A 22,018-nucleotide genomic window follows, 5' to 3' on the forward strand; every position below is an offset into this window, starting at 1 on the left:
TTCCACATAACTTACGAATCCTTTCACAGAGAAAAGAGGTCTAAAAGTCTTCGAACTACGACTCCAGACTAAACAAAATTATCTCATTTTGATATTCAGAAACGCGCAGGGCAGGGCAGTGAGACAACGCGCCAACGGGGAACCTCTCTGCAGGGCGAAGAGGGCTCTCCCTCAGCAACGCCAGGGGCCACTGGGCCGGCGTCACCAAAACAGGACTTCTGCCCGGTGACTCAACCGAGATCTAGGGAAGAGGAAAGGGTCTTCTCCCTATTTGGGAGGGTTAGGATTTCAATGCAGTTAGAAAAACCACCTCATCTTTGCAGGGGAAGCAAAAATGTCAACGATCTGTTAATCAGAACATCCCTAAGTAATTTCTCCTTTAAGCCTCATGAAATTGTCTGGAACTTGGGTGCAAAACAGAAAAACGGTAGGTCAGACCAGAGTCAGAAAGACAACTACAAGTGAAAAGGGATGAGAGGCAGCCCACTAAAGAACACCGGAAAGCAAGTGTGCTTTCTGCCCACCTGCCTCTGGGCCTCAGCCAAGTTGAAGGGCAGAGTTCCTTCTTCCAGTGGAGCAATTCGTTCAATGTCCGCTATGGTCATCCGGCTTGGGGGTGTTGGGGGACAACAACAAAAAAACAAGCACAAGCAACAACAAAATACAAGTTGATTAAAATGTATATTACAGAATTTTAAAACATTCTCTTTTTCGCTTCCTGTATTTCAGAGTTATCTTTTATTTGGTTTCTTTTTCTCCCAGTTTGCTGCCTTCCTCCTACCCCCACCTCCTAACCTCCTTTTATTAAGCTAATTAAAAAAAAAAAAGGGCCAACTTACCCCCTTGGCTCATATAAATCTGCTAACTGAAACAAGATGTCGACTTCCATGGGTGTAACCTGACCAAATTTCTGAGCTGCCAGAACAAACTCCTCTGTATGGAAAAAGAGTTAAAAAGGGAAAGATTCAAGAAGGAATAGCCACTAAATGCAGCATTAACTCAAGGCACTGGAATGAGTGAACATCACAAAACCTTATCATCATCAGTTGGAGAATTCAAGTCACTCCAAATAGGGTAAGAACTTCGGTAGTCCTTTCATTCATTTGGAAAGAGTGTGCAGATGAGTTTCCCTAATGTTGACTTTAAAAGTCTGGTGCCATCTGAAGACTCAATAAAAGACACACAATGCCTGCCACACAAATGGCAGGTCAAGGAAAACTGCGAAGCAGATATGAAGCTTCATATGCATAGGTCCCAGGAGGTTATGTTAACGAAGCAGTGGAATTCCTAAGCCGATTCTCTGTTTAAAAGAAAATCCCATTAAAATGCTGGTATCTTGTTCTAAGACTGTAGATCAATTACATTGTCACCAGTGTAAGTTTATGGAATTCCTCGTGTACTTCTGAAGCCCACTGTAGAGGCTGCCAATTTAGCCCAGGCTCGAGCAAGATTTGAAAACATTTAAGAAACTTTACACTGTTCCCTCACTCAGAGACTGCCTTTGGTTTATTTAAAACTTGCCAAAGACTGTTTTGTTTGCTTTTGTCTAATCAGAAAATGAAAGAACACACATATGCCATAGGGTTAATACATGTCAATGAAATAAAAAAAAAGTCTACAGTAAAACTTCTTGGTTGCCTTCTTCACTCTAATAATAATAATAATAATAATACGCCAAGATGCTTGTGGGTAAGAATTCAGATTTACTCTCACTCACCCTTAGTCACCTCGACATCCTTCCTGGTGCCTGCCAGAGTGCTGTAGATCTTCCTAATGAGTTCCATGTTGTTAAGGAGCGAATTAAATCCATTAAAATAGGAGAAGCTGACTTGATGGGACGTGGTACCTCCAGCAGCCTCGAATAAGTTGAAAGTGAGTAAGGGGGGGTGAAAATAAAGTATTTACAGGATGAAGAAGATTCCGAAGTACATATATCGATGCTAGTTTTGGAAGTAATCAGGCATGCATGTATAAGAAGAAATAGCTATACATCTTTTTCCTTCACATTAAAAAAAAAAAGCTATATAAATGATTTTTAGAAGTAACTGCTACTAATCATGACCAGAACTTGTACTCTCCACACACAATCCTAGAAAACTAAATAAATACATGTGTAGGGTTATAACAACAGCACCAGTAGTAATTTACAGAGTTCAAATTTCCATTGGAAATGTTTTATAAGTTTGTTTATTTCATCTAATGAGCAATTCTTAGAGGCTTAAACATGTAAACCTATATCACACACGTGTGTGCTTGCACATGCAAAACTATATTATACCAACACAAACATACTATGAAAAGTGGCCAATCTAGCATTAATATCATGATTTGTCATGTTACGTATAACTAGCAATAAATAATCATTTATGCACAGACTTCACAGTGGTGGATTGCCAGCAAACAGGCATGTTATGGTAAAATTATGAGATGCCATATGCTTTGATGGGGGTTAAGACTGGTCAGAATTCTGATAGTCAAAATTTGTAAGAAACCATATTTCTTAATAGGGGATAAGGGAAATGGACAGCATGTCCATTATGAATGGAACTTCAGTTTGGGTTTCAAATTCTATCCTTCCCTAACAAGGCAAAATATTTTTATTAGGAAAGCACTTCTTTATAAGGTAACAACCACATAAATCTTCACTTAGTAACCATTTAGAATAGCTGACATGGGCGTTTAGAATGGAGCAGGGGAGGGGGGGGGGGCAAGAACGGGAGCTAGATTAACACAGTGCCAGAGTGGAAAAGGCCTTGTCAGGATTACCACATTTCCAAAAACAGGCACCAGGGATAAAAAAGGAAAAATGAAAATGTGGCCTACGTTTCTGCCTATGGTAAGCATTGTGAGAAACCCAGATGATGGCGAAAACACTAAAAAAAACCCTCCCTGGGATGAATGAAAAGATAGCCCCCACTACTTAAGGGTCCCCAAATCTAAGTGACCATCAGAGTCGTCTAAAAAGCTTAGGGTTAGATTCTAGGTCCTCGCCACCTGTGTAGATGGTGAATCCATAGATCTGGAAAGAAGCTTAGAATCTGTACTTTTTATAATTATCCATGGTGATTCTTATGCTCTGTGACCAAGGCTTGGGCACCACCACCACCACAGAAAGCTCCAGGACACTCTCTGGGGCCAGCAGGGAAGGGCAGTGGCTGGACATCCACCAGGATGGAAACTCCGCAACACAGCACAGCAGGGCTCGCGGCCTGTCCCATGTGCCACCGTCACCTCTACACACACGCTGAACGAACACGTAAATGTAACATTTGGAGTTTCTGTTCTGCTGACCTCACATACACATCTAGGCACACGATTTAAAAAAGAATTTTTTTTTGCCTTGGAGAATAGATAAAAAGCAAACATTAGCATTTGACACACCTCAAAATATAAAGCAAAATTAGTACGAGGTCATAAATTCGTTTTTGCTTTTTTAAGAAACTAGTTCATGTGGTTTCTTTAAAAGATTCCATATTGTCCAGATAACAAATTAACTTACCTACTAAAACTAGCCAAAACATACGGTGTCTTTAACTTTAGTAATGTATGCAATCACATTAAGAAAATGTTTGTTTTAAACAGAAGAACCTTATGTAAGAGTTGCTCTTATAATCCCTTATTCACTACGTTCATGCCAGGTGGAATAAACTACTTCGTTAGGGCAAGTTACAACTTACAGCTACTAGACATTCTTCTACAAAAGGCGTCAAGACGTGGGGGCGGATGGTGACCATGATGTCTCGGAAGTCAATGGCTGTGACTTTCCCAGTCCTGGCATTGTCCCGTTGCACAAAGGCTTGCTTTGCATGCTCCAACTGTATTTCCTACAAATAAAGAATGTAAAATTACTTATGTTTCTCAATTACTACAAATGACTGCTTAACTTCAAGTTAGGATGAAGAAATATACATTGTATCTTGGTTTCAAGAGTCCCACCTACTGGTTCAATATAGTAACCCCCACCCCCACCAAGCTACTGTCTTCTTCCAAAGACAGAACTTTGCTCGGCCCAGTAAACATACCTTGGAAGTATATTCCACCTTAAATCTCCTACCCAAAGAAACCAAATCACTTCTGTGTTCTGGAGCCTGAGGACACCAAGATAATGAAAAGTGGAATGAAGTTTGGTAGGCTCAGAGACCCAGCCAAACCCAGAGATACAGACGATCCCCAAACAAACACCTGCAGGGACGTTACCTCTCACCAAAGAAGAGAGAAATATTCTTAACAGTGACCTGGCGTATGAGCTTGTGATGTAACAACAGACTGGAAAGGGCAGTTCTCCTCTGGAATATGCTAGTCCCTCCGACATGGTATTGTTGACACTCGGCCTTTAACACTCGTGGGAGTCGGGGCAGGTTAAGCCTTTCTTATGGGAGGGGGCTGTCCTGTGCATGCCTACCTTCTCTCTTCTATTCGATGCCAGGAGCCCCTTTCCTCCAAGGCCATGGCAATTAAAAATGACTCTGGAGAGGGCCACAGGTCCCAAATGAGGACCCTGCTCTAGAATTAGGAATTGAATTGTATGTGGGCCAGAGGTGGCAAAACTGGAGCAGTATCATTGAAAAAATGTTTTAATTCCCATGACCTAAAAACAGGAAGCCCAATCTTAGATTCTGTTCCCAGGGGGTAAGGCTCTACAGAAAATGAAACAGTCTTCCATCGAAGGCCACCGTGTGCCACGTGGAAGCATCCTTTATACGCAAAGAATGGCAGTCTGCCCACTTCCCAAATGGGCTCTCAGAGTGAGATCTCACCTCGATGGAATTACAAAGCATCACTGGGGTGACTCTCTAGGACGTCGAATTATTTTAATGAAAAGAAGTTTTGTTAGCTGATATCAATAAATTACTTTTTTCAACTTTGGTGAGATGATGACATATAAAAGCTAACTGTCCTTATGAAGTAGTGGCAAGCTAAAGTAGGGGAGGAATAACATGAGTCGGATCGTGCCTGAAAGCCCCTCTTCTTCCCCCCAAAAGGTGGAGAGATGGAGGAAGACTGAAAAAATGCTGATAATAACTAACGCTGGATACTGGGAAGATGGTGGGTCATGTTCTCTCTACTTTTGTGCAGTTTTAAAATGTACACACACACACACGCACAAATTCAAAAGACACTACAATGGTGAGAATCAGTTCTTTATCCTATTCAAAGTCTTCTTCTCAGCTGCAGCATCTTCTGGGCTTGGTTAGCCCGTCCCTGCTGAAACTCCCTTCTGAGACAGCAACCTTTGTAGTGACTCTCCCACTCACTTCTTAAATGAGAGGCATACATCAGCCTGACTGGGTCCTCAGTCCTCCATGGGAAAATCAGAGGACAGAAGCCCAACAAATGCCTCTCATTTAAGAAGTGACTGAAAGAGGCTAAGACCTCCTTTCCCCAGGCTTCAAAGATTTCTTAGAAGGCTGGACTCCCAGATCCAAATCTCTCCTATCTGCTGGACCACAACTTCTAACTACCTAGAGAATATATCCACATGAATATCTTACATAGGCCATAAAATTACACATCTCTAAACCCATTATTACATGTCTCCCACCCACCCATAAACCTGGACCCTTTCCTATGTTCAAAGCTTAATTATTGGCATGTAGCTTTTCTGCTCACCCAACCTAGGAATCTGTCTGTTTTAATTCTTCAAGGTTTCTTTTCCCCAGAGTAAACCAGTTACCAAATTATGTTATTTGAACCTTTGAAAGTTCACTCAAATGTGTCTTTTCCTTTTCACTCCTGATGTCACTGGGAGCAGCCCTCCTCAGAGGGTGTCCGAATCACCATTGTAGGCCAAACTGGAGGCTGGCGATTCTGGCCTCTGCGGCCCAGCTCACATGCATCAACAGCTGCCTTGTATGATCTCGGCTCTGACCCCAGTCCCCACCCCACCCCCACCGCAGGAACTGTCCACAACCTTTCACCGTGCAGAGCACACAGCTCAAGATCCTCCAGGGAGCTGCTCTCAGCCTTATCTCCAGCATCCCCTGCGCTGCCCTGCCAGGCCTGCCATACATTCAGGCCTCTGTCCATACTCTTCCCCCCACCTGGTGTTGACTGTAGCTTTTTTCCTAACTCCTGAAATCCTACCACTTCCTCCAGGCTCAGCTCACATGCCGCCCCTTAGGTAAACACAACTAGGCCTCCGAACTGAAAACAACTGATCACTTGGCCCCCTGCTTGAACTTCAGCGATGAGACTTAGCTTTTTCAACTTAACATTCCTGCCTTTCTCCCTACCATTCCAGTTACATGCTCTGTTCATCCCAATTGTAGTGTAGGCAGAAAGCTTTAGATAGAGCAGGCACTCAATAAACCATAGAAAAAATAAAATCATAATATAAATACAAAGCCAACTCAATAAGTAAATCATGATCCATTGAACAGAAAAGGAATTCCCTATATAACTGCATCTGATTTAAGAGGAGGAACCGCCTGCTAAACACCCCATGGTGAAGGACCACAGTATGTATTCAACCGAAAGGAAATGAACACAAAGTCCTCTGAACTGCCAGACCCTGCTGAAGCTAAGCCAGGATTATTCTCAACAACAGAAGAAGGGGTGTTCAGTTATTTCCCTTTTCCCCCTAGTTTATAACTCAAAGAGAGTTGTAGGGATTCTCAGACCATTATAACAAAAACAGCATCACTTTCTCTGGTCACCCCATCTGCTCAGAAATCGAGAAGCTAGAACACTAAGACCCACCCGTCCAGGCTGCCAAACGGACACCAGTGTGTGGCTGGGTGCCCACGCTGCAGGATGGGGTCACCTTCCTCTGTAAGGAGGGTAGTGTCACTACGCATGCCTGTGCCGGAACTTCCACAAGTAAACATTTACTATCATGGATCCCCGATCATGGAACAAGAAAGTTCCTTGAACCCTAATGATGAACAACTTAAGAATGCATTTCTGCCCTGGCTGGTGTAGCTCAGCTGGTTGGAGCACTGTCCCGTAAACCAAAAGGTCACGGGTTTGATTCCTGGTCAGGGCACATGCCTGAGATGTGGATTCGATCCCTGATCAAGGTGTATGTGAGAGGCAACTGATCAATGGTTTTCTCTCACACATCGATGTTTCTCTCCCTCTTTCTCCCTCCCTTTCCCTCTCTCTCTAAAAAAAGCCAAAACAATGAAAAACCCATTTCTGACAGCTCTTAAAGATTGGGTACGTTATAAATTCCAGGAAAAACAAGAAGCTAGATCTACGTAGTTCTCCAGATAATGGGCCAGAGTGAAAACATTTAGTTAAGTGTTTCTCCAAACTTGAAAGTAACTTACTACAGATGTGAGTTGACTTCTGAAGAAGAACATCTATTTATGTCATGACTGCGTCCTCTTCTGGGTAAGGAAAGGAAACTATTTCCTCAGTAGACACAACAACTGTGATAACAGCATGAAGTGAGCATATGTTACATGCTGGACACTGTTCTAAAGTACTGTATAGTAACACACTCACTCAATGCTCATAGCAACCCTACGAGGTGGGTACCACCATTCACCTCATTGGAGCAGTTGGGGGAAACCGGTCTCACTGACGGGAAGCGGCAGAGCTGGACTCCGAACCCAGGCAGTGGCGCCCCCTGCTGATGCTCACGACGCTCCTCATGCTCCACAGCACTTCAGAGACGGAGCCCAGCTAATGCCACTTGCAGGAATTTGATTATAAAGTTGACACCTGGGGATCTTAGTAGCCCTGCAAAGATAAAATTCAGCTTCCTTCTAAATTATTCTCAAAGGTATAGATTTTTCAGTTGCCTATTTTCAGGAGAAAACAATCAAATCCCTGAAATTTCCTCATCACAGCAAACGTCTTCCATGCGCTCAGAGTGCCCGGACTGTTTGCCCGGTAACAGCAGAGACCATGGGGACAGAAACCAAATCGCAGAGGCTTTCCCTGGCCTTGCTCACTGTTCACTCACTGTCTCACGATCTCAAGAGACTGAGGAGAAAGACAAATAAGGAGGCCTCTGGGAGCTAACGCATGGGCACTCCGGTACTCGGTAAATACTTAATTTGAGAATGAATGACCTTGCAAGTAAACATCCAGGCTCCACAGGCAGGGTAGTGACTTCAAGCCCTCCGCTGGCATCTTTAAAGCTGTTTGAGAGAAACCTAATGTGCACTTAGGACTACAGAGACCCTGGCAGTGACTAGATCTGAAGCCAGAGGGAGAGAACTGGGACAGAGAGTGTCTGGCATGTGTGAAGTGGAGCATATATCGGATAACGTTCATTTCCAAAGTGAACGGGACCTGTGGGCAGGGGTGGGGAGAACAATGGGAGGAGCAACAGTCACATTCAAGTATTTAGAGGTCAAAGGACTATCAGGAAAAAACCATGTTAGACAGGCTCTCTGCAGTTTTTAAAAAGAAACCAAACGAGAGAAAAATATATGGATCAGGTTATAGAACAAAACACTGAAGTATTTAACTTCAGCAACACAATGGCCTGACTGACTACCTTACAAAGTAGTGGGTTCCCTCCCAGTCATTGGAAGTATCTGTTCAACTGAGAAACATACATCGAGAAATTTACTTTCTTTTCTTTTATTTATTTTAATATGGGAGAGTGAGGGGTTATGGAAACAATATGTTATGATGACAAAAATCTGAAGTTTGAACCAGGGATGGGCAGAGCTCAAATATCAGTCAAGACACTCCTGGCTGGGAGGGCTCAGGGGATGCGTGTTTGCTTCTTACAGCCCCAGCCACGTCCCCTACACGGGGTTTTAAAACTGGGCATCATGCCTGACAGGTACTCACTGAATGGTAGCTTTGATTTTTGTAGAGGTGAATGGTTCAAAAACCTCTATAAAGTCCTTTCCACGTCCTTTGAGTCCTTTAAAAAAATCACAGGTAAGAACAGAGGTTCTGCTGAGTAACTCTGAACCCGTCACAGGAACAGAGAGATAAAGACCAGATAGGAAGCAAGCAACAGTAACAGCTGGATGTTCAGTCACTACAGGCTAGAGGCTATACCGGGAACTACAAAGGCAGTATTTCAGCGGAGCCTCACAACAATTCTTCAAAGAAATAACACTATCTTCATTTTACAGAGAGGCTCCTGAAGCTCAGGGTGCTTAGATAACTCATCCAAAGTCACTCAGCCAGGAAGTGACAGTTGGCAAGGTTTCGTCGGATTCCAACACTGAGATTTCTTAACTACTGACTTAAGCTGCCTTGGGTAAAATTGTAGTAAGAGGCTCATAAGTAGACCTGAACAGATAACTGGAAAAGAGATTTAGAGGAAAGTTTTGGCGATGCCTTGTACAGAAAAACGGAACAACGTATATCTCAAAGAATTTTCACTATGATTGATGGGGGAGGTGAAAGAATCTACCACAAAGGGACATACTTGAGCTTAGAGTAGGATGAGTTTAAGTTACAAACAAAAGAACAAACAAAAGAAAGCTAGAGGGACCGTAGAAACGTTAATCTAGGAGAGGTAGATAACGGGACTTCAGGGAGAAAACTGGAAGGCTAACATTTGCTGTTATTAAGTGTTGCTATGCTCCAGGGACTGTTGTGTTTTCTTACTCATCTCCTTGAACCCTCCGAATATCCTTATTAGGTGGCCCCACCATTGCTTCCATTTCTCGGGTGGAAAAACGAGGTAAAGAGCAGCTGCCGGTCATGTGACTCGAAGAGCGAAACTGGATGTGCACCGGGTGGTCTGGCTCGGGAGCCACAGTCTGAGGAACCTCCTCGGCCTGCCTGTCTGTTTGGGGGGAGGCCTCTAAAACCCAGAAGAGAAAGGTCGAACTGTTGTCGACACAGATGAGATCATCCCACAGTGCACACAAAGAGCGGGCGAATGACAAAAAAGGAACTGATCCCTAAATAAGTGAGTACAGACAGTAAAATTGAGGGCCTGAGACATCATGGGACGCCCAGAGAGCTGGGGCGATGGCAGAGCTCTGTAAATAGAGGCCTTGCAAGTGCCAGGTAAAGGGGTTCTCGCTGAACGCTGCCGCTGGAGACAGCAGGACGGAAGAGGAAGGGCTCCCCCTCGGCGGGGGGCCGGAGGCCCCGGAGGGAGGCGCTGCAGGGCCATCTCTAAGGCAGTTCTGCTCAAGCACAGGAAAGGACGTCCAATTTTCCTTTAATATCTGCCAGCGAACTGTTTCAGTTCCCTCTATGCTGTGCATAATGATTAAGGGAATAGGCTTTTTATTGCCACAGTTTCCAACTACTTCAACACACGCATTCAGATTGCTGTAGGGGGAAAAAAATCAAACTCTTCAAAATTGCTAGCTGTACAGAAATAAACATATACAGGGGTTACACCACTTTAGGTCTAACATTCACGCTTCTAATAGTTCCAAGCTTGTCATTTCCTTAATAATCTCCAATTTTCAAGTGGGTATATTTTGAATGCAAAAATTCTCTCCACCTCTATTCAGACATGCAAGTCTGTGCTTCAGCCTGAGAACAATTTATCAGAAATAAAAAAAAAATAGACCATAGACCCTCAAAATAAGCAGCATATCCAGATGATTTATATTGCAAAGCCAAGAACACCAAAAAAGACCCCTGGCTAGTTGGCATTTTTCTGGTTTGTACAGCTTTAAAATTTAAAAGAAAATCTAACACTTTAAAAAAGGCAGCACAGAATTATCAATAACAATATAATTCAAAAGAATTCCCTCTTAGGGGTGGAGGTAGAAGAATTCTTGGGAAAAGGCAGGTAATTATTTATAAAAACAAGACACAAAAATGTATAAAGACAGTATGCTTATAAAATTGGTATCATATTTAGCCCTGTTTCAAATAAAATCTATATTACATCAAGTATCAGAACTTATCCACTATTTAATATGTAAATACCCACTTCATTTTTATTATCCTATGCTACTTTGAAGGAAAAAATCTAGTTAAAATAAAGACCCACATATTTTAAAAAATAAAAATGGAACTTAGCAATGGGATAGGCAGAGAGATAGGTAGTTCTGATTCTTAACATCTTTCTGGGCTCTCCACATTCAGCTCGTGCCGATGTCAGCTCACAAGGAAATGCGGTCCTCCGTTCACTGGGTGGGGACTTTCGAAGCAGGGTTGCAGCAGCTTGCAGGCAAGCAACACCTCAGAGGCAGAAAACAGAGCTCTTCCCTCTCAATTTTCTTGCTCTTCTGATTTAATGTTTAACTTCAGAGTGGGGACCAGCTGGGGTGATGCCATGTGGAGTGTTCATTTTTACCAGGATGTTACTGTAAAACCCTGCACAACAGGCTGCTCAACAAAACAGCAAGCTGACTAATGCCACGGACTCAACAGCACAATGAACGCTGATTTCTTTTTTCCTGAGAGTAGGAAATGCAGTGTGAATGCAATGTCTTGCACCTGGTCCTCCGAGTGACCAGGCTATCATCACATCTCAGGTCACCCATCGCCAAACTGGCAATGGCTTTCATTTGGACACAAAACACAGTCTACTCTCTTGGAAGAGCTCATGGTGAACAACATTAGCCACTTTTGCTTATTATTTCATTTTGGAACTTCAAATGATGTTGTATAGATGAAACAGTAGCACAGCTGCATGGCAGGCCCCATCTGGTCTGACTTAAAATCAACATAAAAAGCATGGGCATGTTAAAAATGCAAATACAATCAAGGTCTCTGGCTACTAAAGATCCATAGTCTAGATATTTTAACTAATACAGATGGCCATTTGAGGGACAACAGGGAGGCACAAATAGCTCAGGTTACTCAATCCGAAGCAAGAACCTTGCTAGTCACCCAATAACCTGTTTAAATAGCTGTGGCTTCAGCAAGTTCTCCTACAAGGGATTGTTTTTTGTTAACACCCAAAATATTCTATCAGTTCTAAAGCTCGAGAACTCCATGTCACCATGGTTGAAGGTTATTATGTTTTGTTTTGATTGATGGTGATGAGGAACAATTTCTTTTTTTAACACATACAGCTTTGTGTGTTGAAAGGTTTGCCTTATTCCAGGACACTGTGACAAATATAGTAGCAAACCATGAGTGATGGGGACTATAAAATCCAGACCACAGCTGACAAGGAGCAGTGACGCTAGAGGGACACGTGGCAACCACCAGCACCAGAGCTCTGCTCTCCAAGGCTCAGAACCTGAACAATCAAAATGTCCTTTTTACACAGAAAAGATTTCGGCTGATCTGTAAGCCATGCTGACACAGAAGCCAAAATAATCGTCAATTTGACTTCAGGACAAGAACCAGACTTGTTCAGTTGTATTATTGGCATGAATATATAGGCTCTGGCATCCAACAGGGTTGCCATGGGAATCATGTGATCTGATGTCAAGGATCCTGACCAGCATGAATGGCCAGTCTGGAGCAGCAGACACAGCTCTATCCCCAGGCTTTACTCTGAGCTCTGTCTACTATGAGTCACCTCCCTTGAGTTTCATCATCCTCCTCTGACAGACGGACGACTTGAATGAAGTTATGGTGAACTCTCACACCACCCTTGTGATTATTAGACTTCTCCATTGGGCCAAGTAACCATTCTTAAACACTGCTATATGAGAATTTGATGAAAAGTACAGATAATTTTTTAGCTCAATTCCCTCTCAAGTCAGCTTTCCTATTTCTTGGCTAACTAATGAAACTCCAAATTCAAAACCTGGCCTCTCCACCAATTGAAAGCATTGCTGATATCTTGATGATTCTTCTTCCTGGAGTAAGGATGAAGGCCTCTGAAACAGAATAAATGTCCTAGCTTCATAAAATGGGAAACGGAATTGTTCAGAAATGCTCAGGTTTGTTGGGGTCATAGGCTGGGCTCCCACAGTATAACCCTAACTCCAGGGGCTGAGGAGAGGAGGTGGATACAATCCAGCAATGTACATGTAAAAGGCAATTACACACTAAGACTGCCTCATAAACACCCCCTCTTCCTCTTCTTCCTGTGACCCCACCCGGTAAACCAGCACCACTACCCTCCTACTTGCCTAAGACTAAAACCCAGGAATCAACCATGAGTTCTGCAAATCCTTACTGACCTCATCCTATCACCAAGCCTGGTCAGGCCCATCCCTTTAACTTCTCTTGAACCCATTCACTTTGGCTCATCACTGTTACCAAGTAACCCAGGCCGTAGTTGTTTCTGTCTTGGATTGGAAGGGACCTACTGGTCCCCCTCTCCTAGGTCAGATCCCCCTCCACATGACTTTCCACCCAGTAGCCAGAGTGACCTTTCTGAAACACAATCTGATCGTGTTTGCCATCCATCTCAGAATGAGGGCACGAAGACTAGGTTCTGTGCCTTCGACAGTCAGGCTTTACAGTCTAGACCAGTGTTAGTGCGTGGGCCACCTGGAGTACCATGGTTCAGAATGCCTGTCCGAAAGGCAGTTTCTTAGGCCCTATTCATATAAGGACTACTGACACAGACCCTAGATGGGGACAGGGGCCCAGAACTGGGCCTTTTAAAATAATCACTCCAGGAAAATTTTATATAACATTCGATAAAACACTGTTAGAGACTGAGGAAAACTAAAATCAACTTTAGTTCCAGTGGTCCCACCGTAAACAAATCTAGAAGAACTTCTGTGTGTTCATCCTTCATATAACCTTACACTCACCTTTGGAGTCTATTGCTTATCTAACAACAGCAATAGACTCCAAAGGTGAGTGTAAGGACAAATACAAATCAAAGCACTTTCTAAGCTGAAAAGTGCTCTGAGAGGTAGTTAATAGCAACAACTTCCTAGTTAACAAGTACACTGGATTTGGGAGCAATCCTCTATTTTTCTGTTCTGAGATGGGAGACACTAGAAATTCCTATGTGTAGATTATATTAAAATTGTAATAATTATGTGTGAAATATATACCTATGATTATAAAACATTATCAAAAAGTAAATGGAAACAATAATACAGATCCCTACTATGGACTTTTTAATGATCATATCAGGTAATTAATTGCGTTGGAGTCAAAAATGTTACATTTCTAGCAGGACACGACTAGACACCCCCATTCGGCAGCACAGCCCCTTCCAGGAACAGAAGCTAACCCTCCATGGCCTTGGCCTTGGAGACAGTACACTAGAGTGGTAACAGCACCATATTTTTAAATCCATCACATGTCTGTGATCTTATTATGGAAGGAGCTAAGCTCTAGAACAGTTTCTTTGTAGTAGTTTGGGGTATACCTTTGGGAACCTAATGAAAACCACAAGTATTTCCCCCCAAAAATTACCTACAAATGAAAAATTTTACCCTAGAGTCTGCTTATTCTTTTTTATATAATAAGGTATAATGATAATCACCTCTCAGGGTTTTAGGGGATGCTATTATCAGAGACAGAATATTTAAAAGCACTTTGTAAATTGTAAAGATTGTTATGATTATCACTTTTTTTTTAAAGAATGACTCAATACTGACTCTACAGAATAATTTGGCAGAAAAGTTGGAGGACTTCCACCTTGTGCTCACAGTTGCTTACAATGTCCACCCAGTAAAAAGCGGACCATGGATCTGAATAAACATGTCTCCAAACAAGATATACAAGTGGCCAGCAAGTACATGAAAGACACCTGGCATCACCAGTCATTAGGGAAATGCAAATCAGAATCACAAATGAGATACCACTAAGACAGCTTATAACGTGAAAGGCCTCGATCTCTTCATCTGTAAAACAGGGCAGTTAACTGAATGACCTTGGTGTCTGTCCTCTAAGTCTGTACTCGGGGTGGCTGCTCTAACCACACTCTGAATGGTGCTTTCAGGTTTATATGTGCCACAAGGGTTGATGCCACAAAGAGTAACCTTGGAGGGTACACATTTCATACCTATTTGTGGTTGCTCCTTTGGAGCTGTCTGGCAGAAAAGCATAGAAACCACCCTCAGATTTTACAGGTGCCTCCAAACTTATTATCTATTAACCTCTTGGCACCCTGTGTAAGGCCTCGTGGCAAATCCTGTACCCTCAGCAAACATTTGCTGAATTGGGTGGACTGTTCCATGTGAGTAATAATCACAGCACAAAAAATACTGCCAAACAGCGTAGAGTTTTATGTTACTACCATTTGTGAACAGGAGTTCCAGCAGATACACACAGGAAGATGTCTCCAAATTATTCTTCTAAGTATACTGGTTTCAGTATGTTAAAATGCATTATTCAACAAACCACCATAGAACTAGAGCTTTCCTCTAGGATCTGAGAGAGAGAGGTATGTGGAAAAAATTGTAGGATATTTATAACACACATGCATACCCACACAGAACACTGTATTTTCATACACACACACACACACACACACTCACTTTTGCAGGGAAGTGGAGGTGACAGAACTGGGCATAAAAAGCCAGCAGCAGTGAAGGCAGAGGAGAATGACAGGCTGACGGGCCCGCAGCCCCACTCCCTTCTGAAAACCTTCCCTAGGAATGAGACTAACACTCTAGGGAAGAAGGTTTGCTTATTTCAACACTATAATTCAGACACAAAGTATAAACAAGGCAAGTTTAGCTCAGAGTATCAACTTTATCCACTTTATGCATTTTATATCCGAAGTATAGAAAATGACACACCAGGTCAGCACTCAAGTGACACCTGTGAGCAGTGCCGTCTCTCTGCCCATGTGCAGTGGGTGGGCAGCTTGTCCAGACTGTGCACCGATGAACCTGTGAGGTCCTCACAGCCACGCAATGGCTTGTGACAAACTCACACTTGCTTAGACAAAGTCACATGTTCAGTAAAGGAAGAAAAACAACCTGACCTGGCAGAGAATGGCACTGCCCTCCAATCACAAACATGCACATACAGAAGCACAGGTAACACACCCGCATGTGAGGCTTCAACTGGCTGCAGCCAACCTGAACCACCTTCTAGAACCTTTGGTGGGATGGAGCAGTGTTGTGTCTACACAATGCTCAGGTTCCCTGAAACCACAAGTTGTTCCCTTGGCTGCAACTCTTCCTTAGCAGGTGACAGGTAGCAGCATGCATGGTGGCCGTTCTTTCATGTGTCAAGCAGCCAAGTGTCTGCTTTCATGACCCTGGCGCCAGCCAGGGAGCTGGTGCCATGTCTCTGAGCCCTGCTCTATAACAGAAAGGCAGGTGCATGCTTGACAAAGCAAGAGCCTGCAACATAGGAGATTAAGTTCACATATGCCTGTAAGAAGTTCTCTGAACTCAGACAAGTATGGAAAGGAAGCAAACAAAACATTTAGTTGGGGGCAGTGTATGTGTGGCAGGGGCGGCGACCTAATCGCAGACATCAAAACCAACATTCCATTGGCACGCATATAAGTCCATCATAATACATTCCTTAATTGTTTACAACTGGGCTGAGACACAATAGCAAGGCCCTACCTGGGATAATTATCCAGGATAACTGCTTCAATCTATAAAAGTTGAGCACTTGCATTTGGGCTACAAAGTCAAAATCATGCCATGCAAAACGCAGTGGAATGGATCCATTCGCTATTATAGAATGTAGTCAAATTCAAGTGAATACCGTACAAGATGAAGCTGGAAACCTCATCAGTAATCCCTGAGTCACCTAATCTTAGATTCTGGCTTCTACCTCTTGAGGAAGGCCCAGAAGCCACCGTGAGTAGTGCATAGCCGACTCAATTCAGCATAATTGATATTTGCTTAAAGGAAAATGTGATCAGTCTCACTGCTGCTAACATCCCATTAAGACTAAAAGTTAATTAGGCTGTATTCCATAAAGTTAATTTGAGGCATTTGTCTCAATAACATTATTGTAATTATTCCTCATCAAAATGAATACCACCTCCTACTGCGCGCCAGTATCTTGTATAAACAATAGCAGAAATCCAACTTGAATTCCATTCTCCACTTGAGTTATTTACATAGGTTTGTGTTGACACAGAACTGCACATGGGGATTCATAGACCTTAATGTGTTTTTAAAAGAATACTTCTAAAGCAGGTTTAAGGTATCTTGTTTTGAGTTTCCAAAGGCCAGGGAAATAAAAGCAAAGTAAACGGCATGACAACTTCATATATCATAACAAATACCAGCACAAGTCCAAATGAACAGCTCCTATTAAAGTCAGGCTATTCCATAAGCCAGTGCCCAGGAACAGATGGCCAAAAACACTGGATGCATGAGCACACGGCACACTGCACATGGGTGTCCCCTGTGTCCTCCACCCCACCCCACACCTGTGTTTCCACACTGCTCAGAAGGCTCTTACAAAGTCTTGGACACACAACAGAGGCAGGGACACCAGGGCACCCACTTACGAGATCACGAGTGACAAAGAACAGAAGGTGGGATCCCCGCAAATTTACACATAGCAAGCTAATCCCCTTTGATGACTCTTCTGAAAATACTACATTTAATAAAATATAAAATGTAATTGTTAGGGAAACAAAACAAATGCCAGAAATCCAAAAGATACAGTGAGTGGTTTGTCATATAGATATCATGTAGCTATTCGCCTCTGGCGGCTGATGTTAATGTCACAGTCAAGACATTTTAAAAGTATGCTTCACAGGAAAATTTAACTGTGATCATATTTTCTTACTCCTCTTCCACTGGCATCATCTGTGGTCCAGTGATAGGATTAAAAGGCGGGGGAGGGGGAGGGTGCGGGCGGGGGGGCAGCTCGGAGAAAGGCAAGAGTGACTGCACCAGGTACACCCCAGAAATGTCGACGGCTCCCCCAGTTTAAGCCTGGACACGGGCAGCAAGTGTCCTTTCAACAGTGATTCTCAAAGCTGGTGGCATATTAGAAGCACTTAAGAAGCTTTAAATACCCTAATGCCTGGGCCACCTGCCCCTCCTCCCAACCTCCAATCCAATCCAATCTAATCTAATCTCTAGAAGTGGGCCCTAAGCAACAATAGATTTCAAAAATTTACCAGGTAACTCAACTTGCAGTCAAGCTCCAGACCCTGTGCCTTGTCTAGGAAAGGTCTCAGATGAAATGATACTGCTGTTAGATGCTAATGATGACATGCATCTATTTCTCAGGAAAAAACAAAATATTGCTAAACAGTGGTGGAACTAGTCGTAAATCAAGAATTCCAGTTCCAGTTTTGCCCCTCCTCACTTACATGAACCCCTCCTTTTTGGGGAGCAAAAAAGGAAATCACTTGATTTCCTGGGACATCAACCTGCATTCCTTTTAAAGGTAAGGGGTTCTACACAATCTGTACCCGCCCACTGAATCCCATGGTCTCACGCCCTAATAAATAAATACTTTCAGACGGATGATCTGGCCTGGAGGTAGAAAGTTGGAGGTAAGTCAGGATCCCAGTTTTACTCATACACTCTTTTCAAGAGCCAGACCTACCAGCAAAAACTGAGTGAATTCCGCATAGGTCAGGCGTCTTTTCCGTTCTTTTCCGAAATGCAGCTGCACAAATTCTGAATCCCAGTCAAAGGGGATACGTTGGTGAATTGTAGTCTGTCCAAAAACTTGCTTAACGTCCTCTGAAAACAGAAAAGGAGTGATGATTAAAACAAAGCCAATCAGGTTCGACCTTACAAAACCTATTAAGTGGACAGTGTTACTTTCTTCTTATAAAGAGTAACTCAACTTAAAAAAACACACACAGATTATAAAACCATGGCTGAAATAAAAGTCATAATCCTCAGGGAATTGGCTAAGAAGTCAAAGTTAATAATCCCATCAAATAAAGGAGAAAAAAAGAGATACACACACTCCTAAAAGACAGTAGGAAACCAAAGTAATAAGCTATATATCTAATACCATAAACTCATGTTTTGTTTCAACAAATATTATTTTCTAGGCACACATAATATAATTCAATCTTTAGTAGCAGGAAACATACACAGGGGCAGGCAAAAGTAGGTTTACAGTTGTTGAGTACACAAAACAAAAGTTTATTCTTGTATTATTATTTATTAATCACTGTAATATTTGTATTACAACCCTAAACCTACTTTCGCCAGGCCCTGTACATACGGAACATGCATGAAACTACAAACCTTAAATACAGTCCTTTACTAAGTTACTGAAAAGTGTTTTTGAGGATTTAGAAGTCAGTTAGAAAAATCTTCAAGCGCATATTCCACAGCACTCAGACCCTGTTTGAGCCTTAGAGATCTCCACTGCTTAGCCAGCCCCACTTGAAGACAAAGGTGGTGGGAAGAAAAGCCAGCAGCCCAGTTCCTGAACTTTACACAGCATACGTTTAGCTTGGCAGAAGTTCTCAAAAGGTCCAAGTTATCTCATGCTACGATGGGCTACCAAATGTGCTATCATGGGTTCATCACCTCTTGTTTCTGCTACAAAACTGTAAGAGGACTGACAGAGGGAAAAAAAACCAATATGAAAAACCTTACTTTTTTTAAAGCTTCATGTTTTTATTTACTAGCCTCCTCCTCCCTGAAGAAGTGTGTGTTTGGAGGGTAGAGGGAATACGGGTTATTATTATATTAATGAAATTTGTCCTGGCCTTCACAACATTAAATATCGCTACCAAACCTCTTATTTTTATTAGCAAACTGTGCCTGATACTTTTTTTTTAAACTCTGTGTCTATTTAGAATAAGAAAAAAGAATGAAGTTCTTTGGTCCTCTAGAGGGTGCCAAAAAACTCTGGCACATGTTTCCACTGTTTCCCCCAAATTTCCTATTTCCACACCCATTACACCCACAAGATTTTATTCCATGATTTTAAAGTTTCCAGAAATTTTTAAAGTCTTGCCATGAAGAAACAGTAGTGCCACCATCAGCATAAGCCTGGGTGTGTTTGTACAGAGAAGGTAATAAAAATCAGAATTATGCCAGGCATAAATTTTAGAAAAGGTGGCAGAAAACCTCAGACTGGCCCTGACAGTTAAACAAAAAAATTTTAAAGGGCAACCCTCCCTTTCTTTGAATTTACTTTGTCTTCTCTACTTTGGGAGTGGGAGGAAGAGACGGGATATAAGAAAAACAAGGTGAATCAAGAATTAGGGTTTAAAAAAGAAAAGGAAAGACTCCCGGAGGATCTGGGCAGGCTTGAGGAGTGGTCTTCGGTGAGACAAATTGAGTAGAAGGAGGCACCACAGATTCCCTTCAGCTCCATCACCCCGGGAAGAAATTACTGAACTCAAATTCAAATCACGTGGGTCACTGTTTTCATGGCTACTCTATGTGTGGGTCTTCAGCGGTGAAAACAGACGTTAACCTAGATGCATCGCTCGTTCCCAGGTCTCCGTTTCCACAGCCCTCTGTAAAGCAGGCCCAAGTGAGGTCAAGGGCAGGCTCTGGCAATCGTCTGATCTAGACTAACCAATTATCCAATGAGAGCTGATGTTCAAATGACCAAGGTGTGATCACGACCAAGGTGTGATCACAGGAAAAAACATATTTTTTTACACTACAAATAAAATTTCACCCTATAGTAAAATTTTAGAGAAATAATATACAAACAAAATGGCCTTCTGGCCATTTTTTTCTGCATTCTGGTGAAATAAATATTTGTCAAGCATTTTGATGAAATTAAGTTTTAATGTAATAATCACTGGATAGCTGTCAAAAATGAGGTCCTTCCTTTTCTTGATCTCTCCTTCAATGTCCTGCAGAACACAACAGAGGCTGTTAACCAAATACTAGCATATAAAGCTAAGGCATTAATTATGCATTTTTATATTTATATGGTCTAATGTATGAATGCATATAAATTGAATTTACTCAAAAATTAGTGAATGACTTCTGGCCAAGAAGATGGAGGCGTAGGTGGAAACACTGTGCCTCCTCCAACAACCAAGTTTAAATACAACAAAGTTTTAGTAACAAAAATGCAACCAAAACACAGAAAATTGAACTGTATGGAAGTCCGCAACAATGAACCATTCAGCCGTACTGGTAAGAAGGGTGCAGTAAGCGGCTGGCAGAATGGGGTCACGCAGGAAAAGGTGGCCAGACTGACCCAGGTGCCCAGGTGGCGGTTGGCAGATCCAGGCGTGGGGTGGAAATGGGCGGACCCAGTGAGGGCACAAGGCGGCTGGCTGACCATGGTCACACATTCACAATCAGATAAACCAGGCAGAGGAGCGAGCAGTGAGACAAACCGCACAACCCAAGGTCCCAGCGCTGGGAATTAAAACCTAAAAGCACTGACTGGAAAAACTTTCAGGGTCGAGGTGCCAGGAGAGGCTCCCAGGCTCACAGAGAGTTCATTGGAGAGACCCACAGGGTCCTGGAGGGTGCACAAGCCCACACACCCAGGAATCAGCACCAGAAGGGCCCAATTTGCTTGCAGGAAGCAGCAGAGGGGACCAAAATCTGAGAAACCAGAACAAATGCCATTGCCCCTCTCTGACCCCGCCCCCACATACAGTGTCACAACCCAGTGACTGGGTCGTCCCACTCTGGTGAACACCTAAGGCTCTGCCCCTCATATGTAATAGGCACAAACAGACCAAAACATTATGGCTCAAGAAGAACAGCTCAAAGCCCCAGAGCCAATACTTCTAAGTGACCAAGAGATAGCCAACCTATCAGATGCACAGTTCAAAATTCTGGTGATCGGGATGCTCACAGAACTGGTTGATTTTAGTCACAAATTAGAGGAACAAACGAAGGCTAAACTAAGTGAAATGAAGGGAAATGCACAGGAAACCAATAGTGATGGAAAGGAAACTGGGACTCAAATCAATGAAGTGGACCAGAAGGAAGAAAAAAAAGACCAAACAGAAAGCAATGAAGAAACAAGAATTCAAAAAAATGAGGAGAGGCTTAGGAACCTTCAGGACATCTTTAAACACTCCAACATCAGAATTATAGGGGTACCAGAAGGGGAAGAGGAAGAGCAACAAATGGAAAACTTATTTGAACAAATAATAAAGGAGAATTTCCCCAATCTGGCAAAGGAAATAGACTTCCAAGAAATCCAGGAAGCTCAGAGAGTCCCAAAGAAGTTGAACCCAAGAAGGAACACACCAAGGCACATCATCATTACATTAGCCAAAATTAAAATGAAGGAGAGAATCCTAGAAGCAGCAAAAGATAAGGGGACAGTCACCTACAAAGGAGTTCCCATCAGGCTGTCAGCTGATTTCTCAAAAGAGACCTTACAGGCAAGAAGGGGCTGGAAAGAAGTATTCCAAGTC

At 42.7% G+C, this 22,018-nt stretch overlaps 1 protein-coding gene across 1 annotated transcript in view; it reads right to left on the reverse strand.

Annotated features, from left to right (window-relative positions):
- SLC25A13 (solute carrier family 25 member 13) overlaps positions 1-22,018 on the reverse strand; it is a 167,576-nt gene that overhangs the window by 64,607 nt on the left and 80,951 nt on the right. Inside the window, 5 exon segments of the mRNA XM_037136711.2 lie at positions 525-609; positions 840-933; positions 1,718-1,856; positions 3,678-3,824; positions 18,247-18,386. Of these exon segments, the coding sequence (XP_036992606.2) occupies positions 525-609; positions 840-933; positions 1,718-1,856; positions 3,678-3,824; positions 18,247-18,386 (605 nt within the window).

This window comes from Artibeus jamaicensis, unplaced genomic scaffold (genome assembly GCF_021234435.1).
Source record: "Artibeus jamaicensis isolate MK-2021 breed Jamaican fruit bat unplaced genomic scaffold, CSHL_Jam_final contig_923, whole genome shotgun sequence".
Classification (NCBI taxonomy): Eukaryota; Metazoa; Chordata; class Mammalia; order Chiroptera; family Phyllostomidae; genus Artibeus; species Artibeus jamaicensis.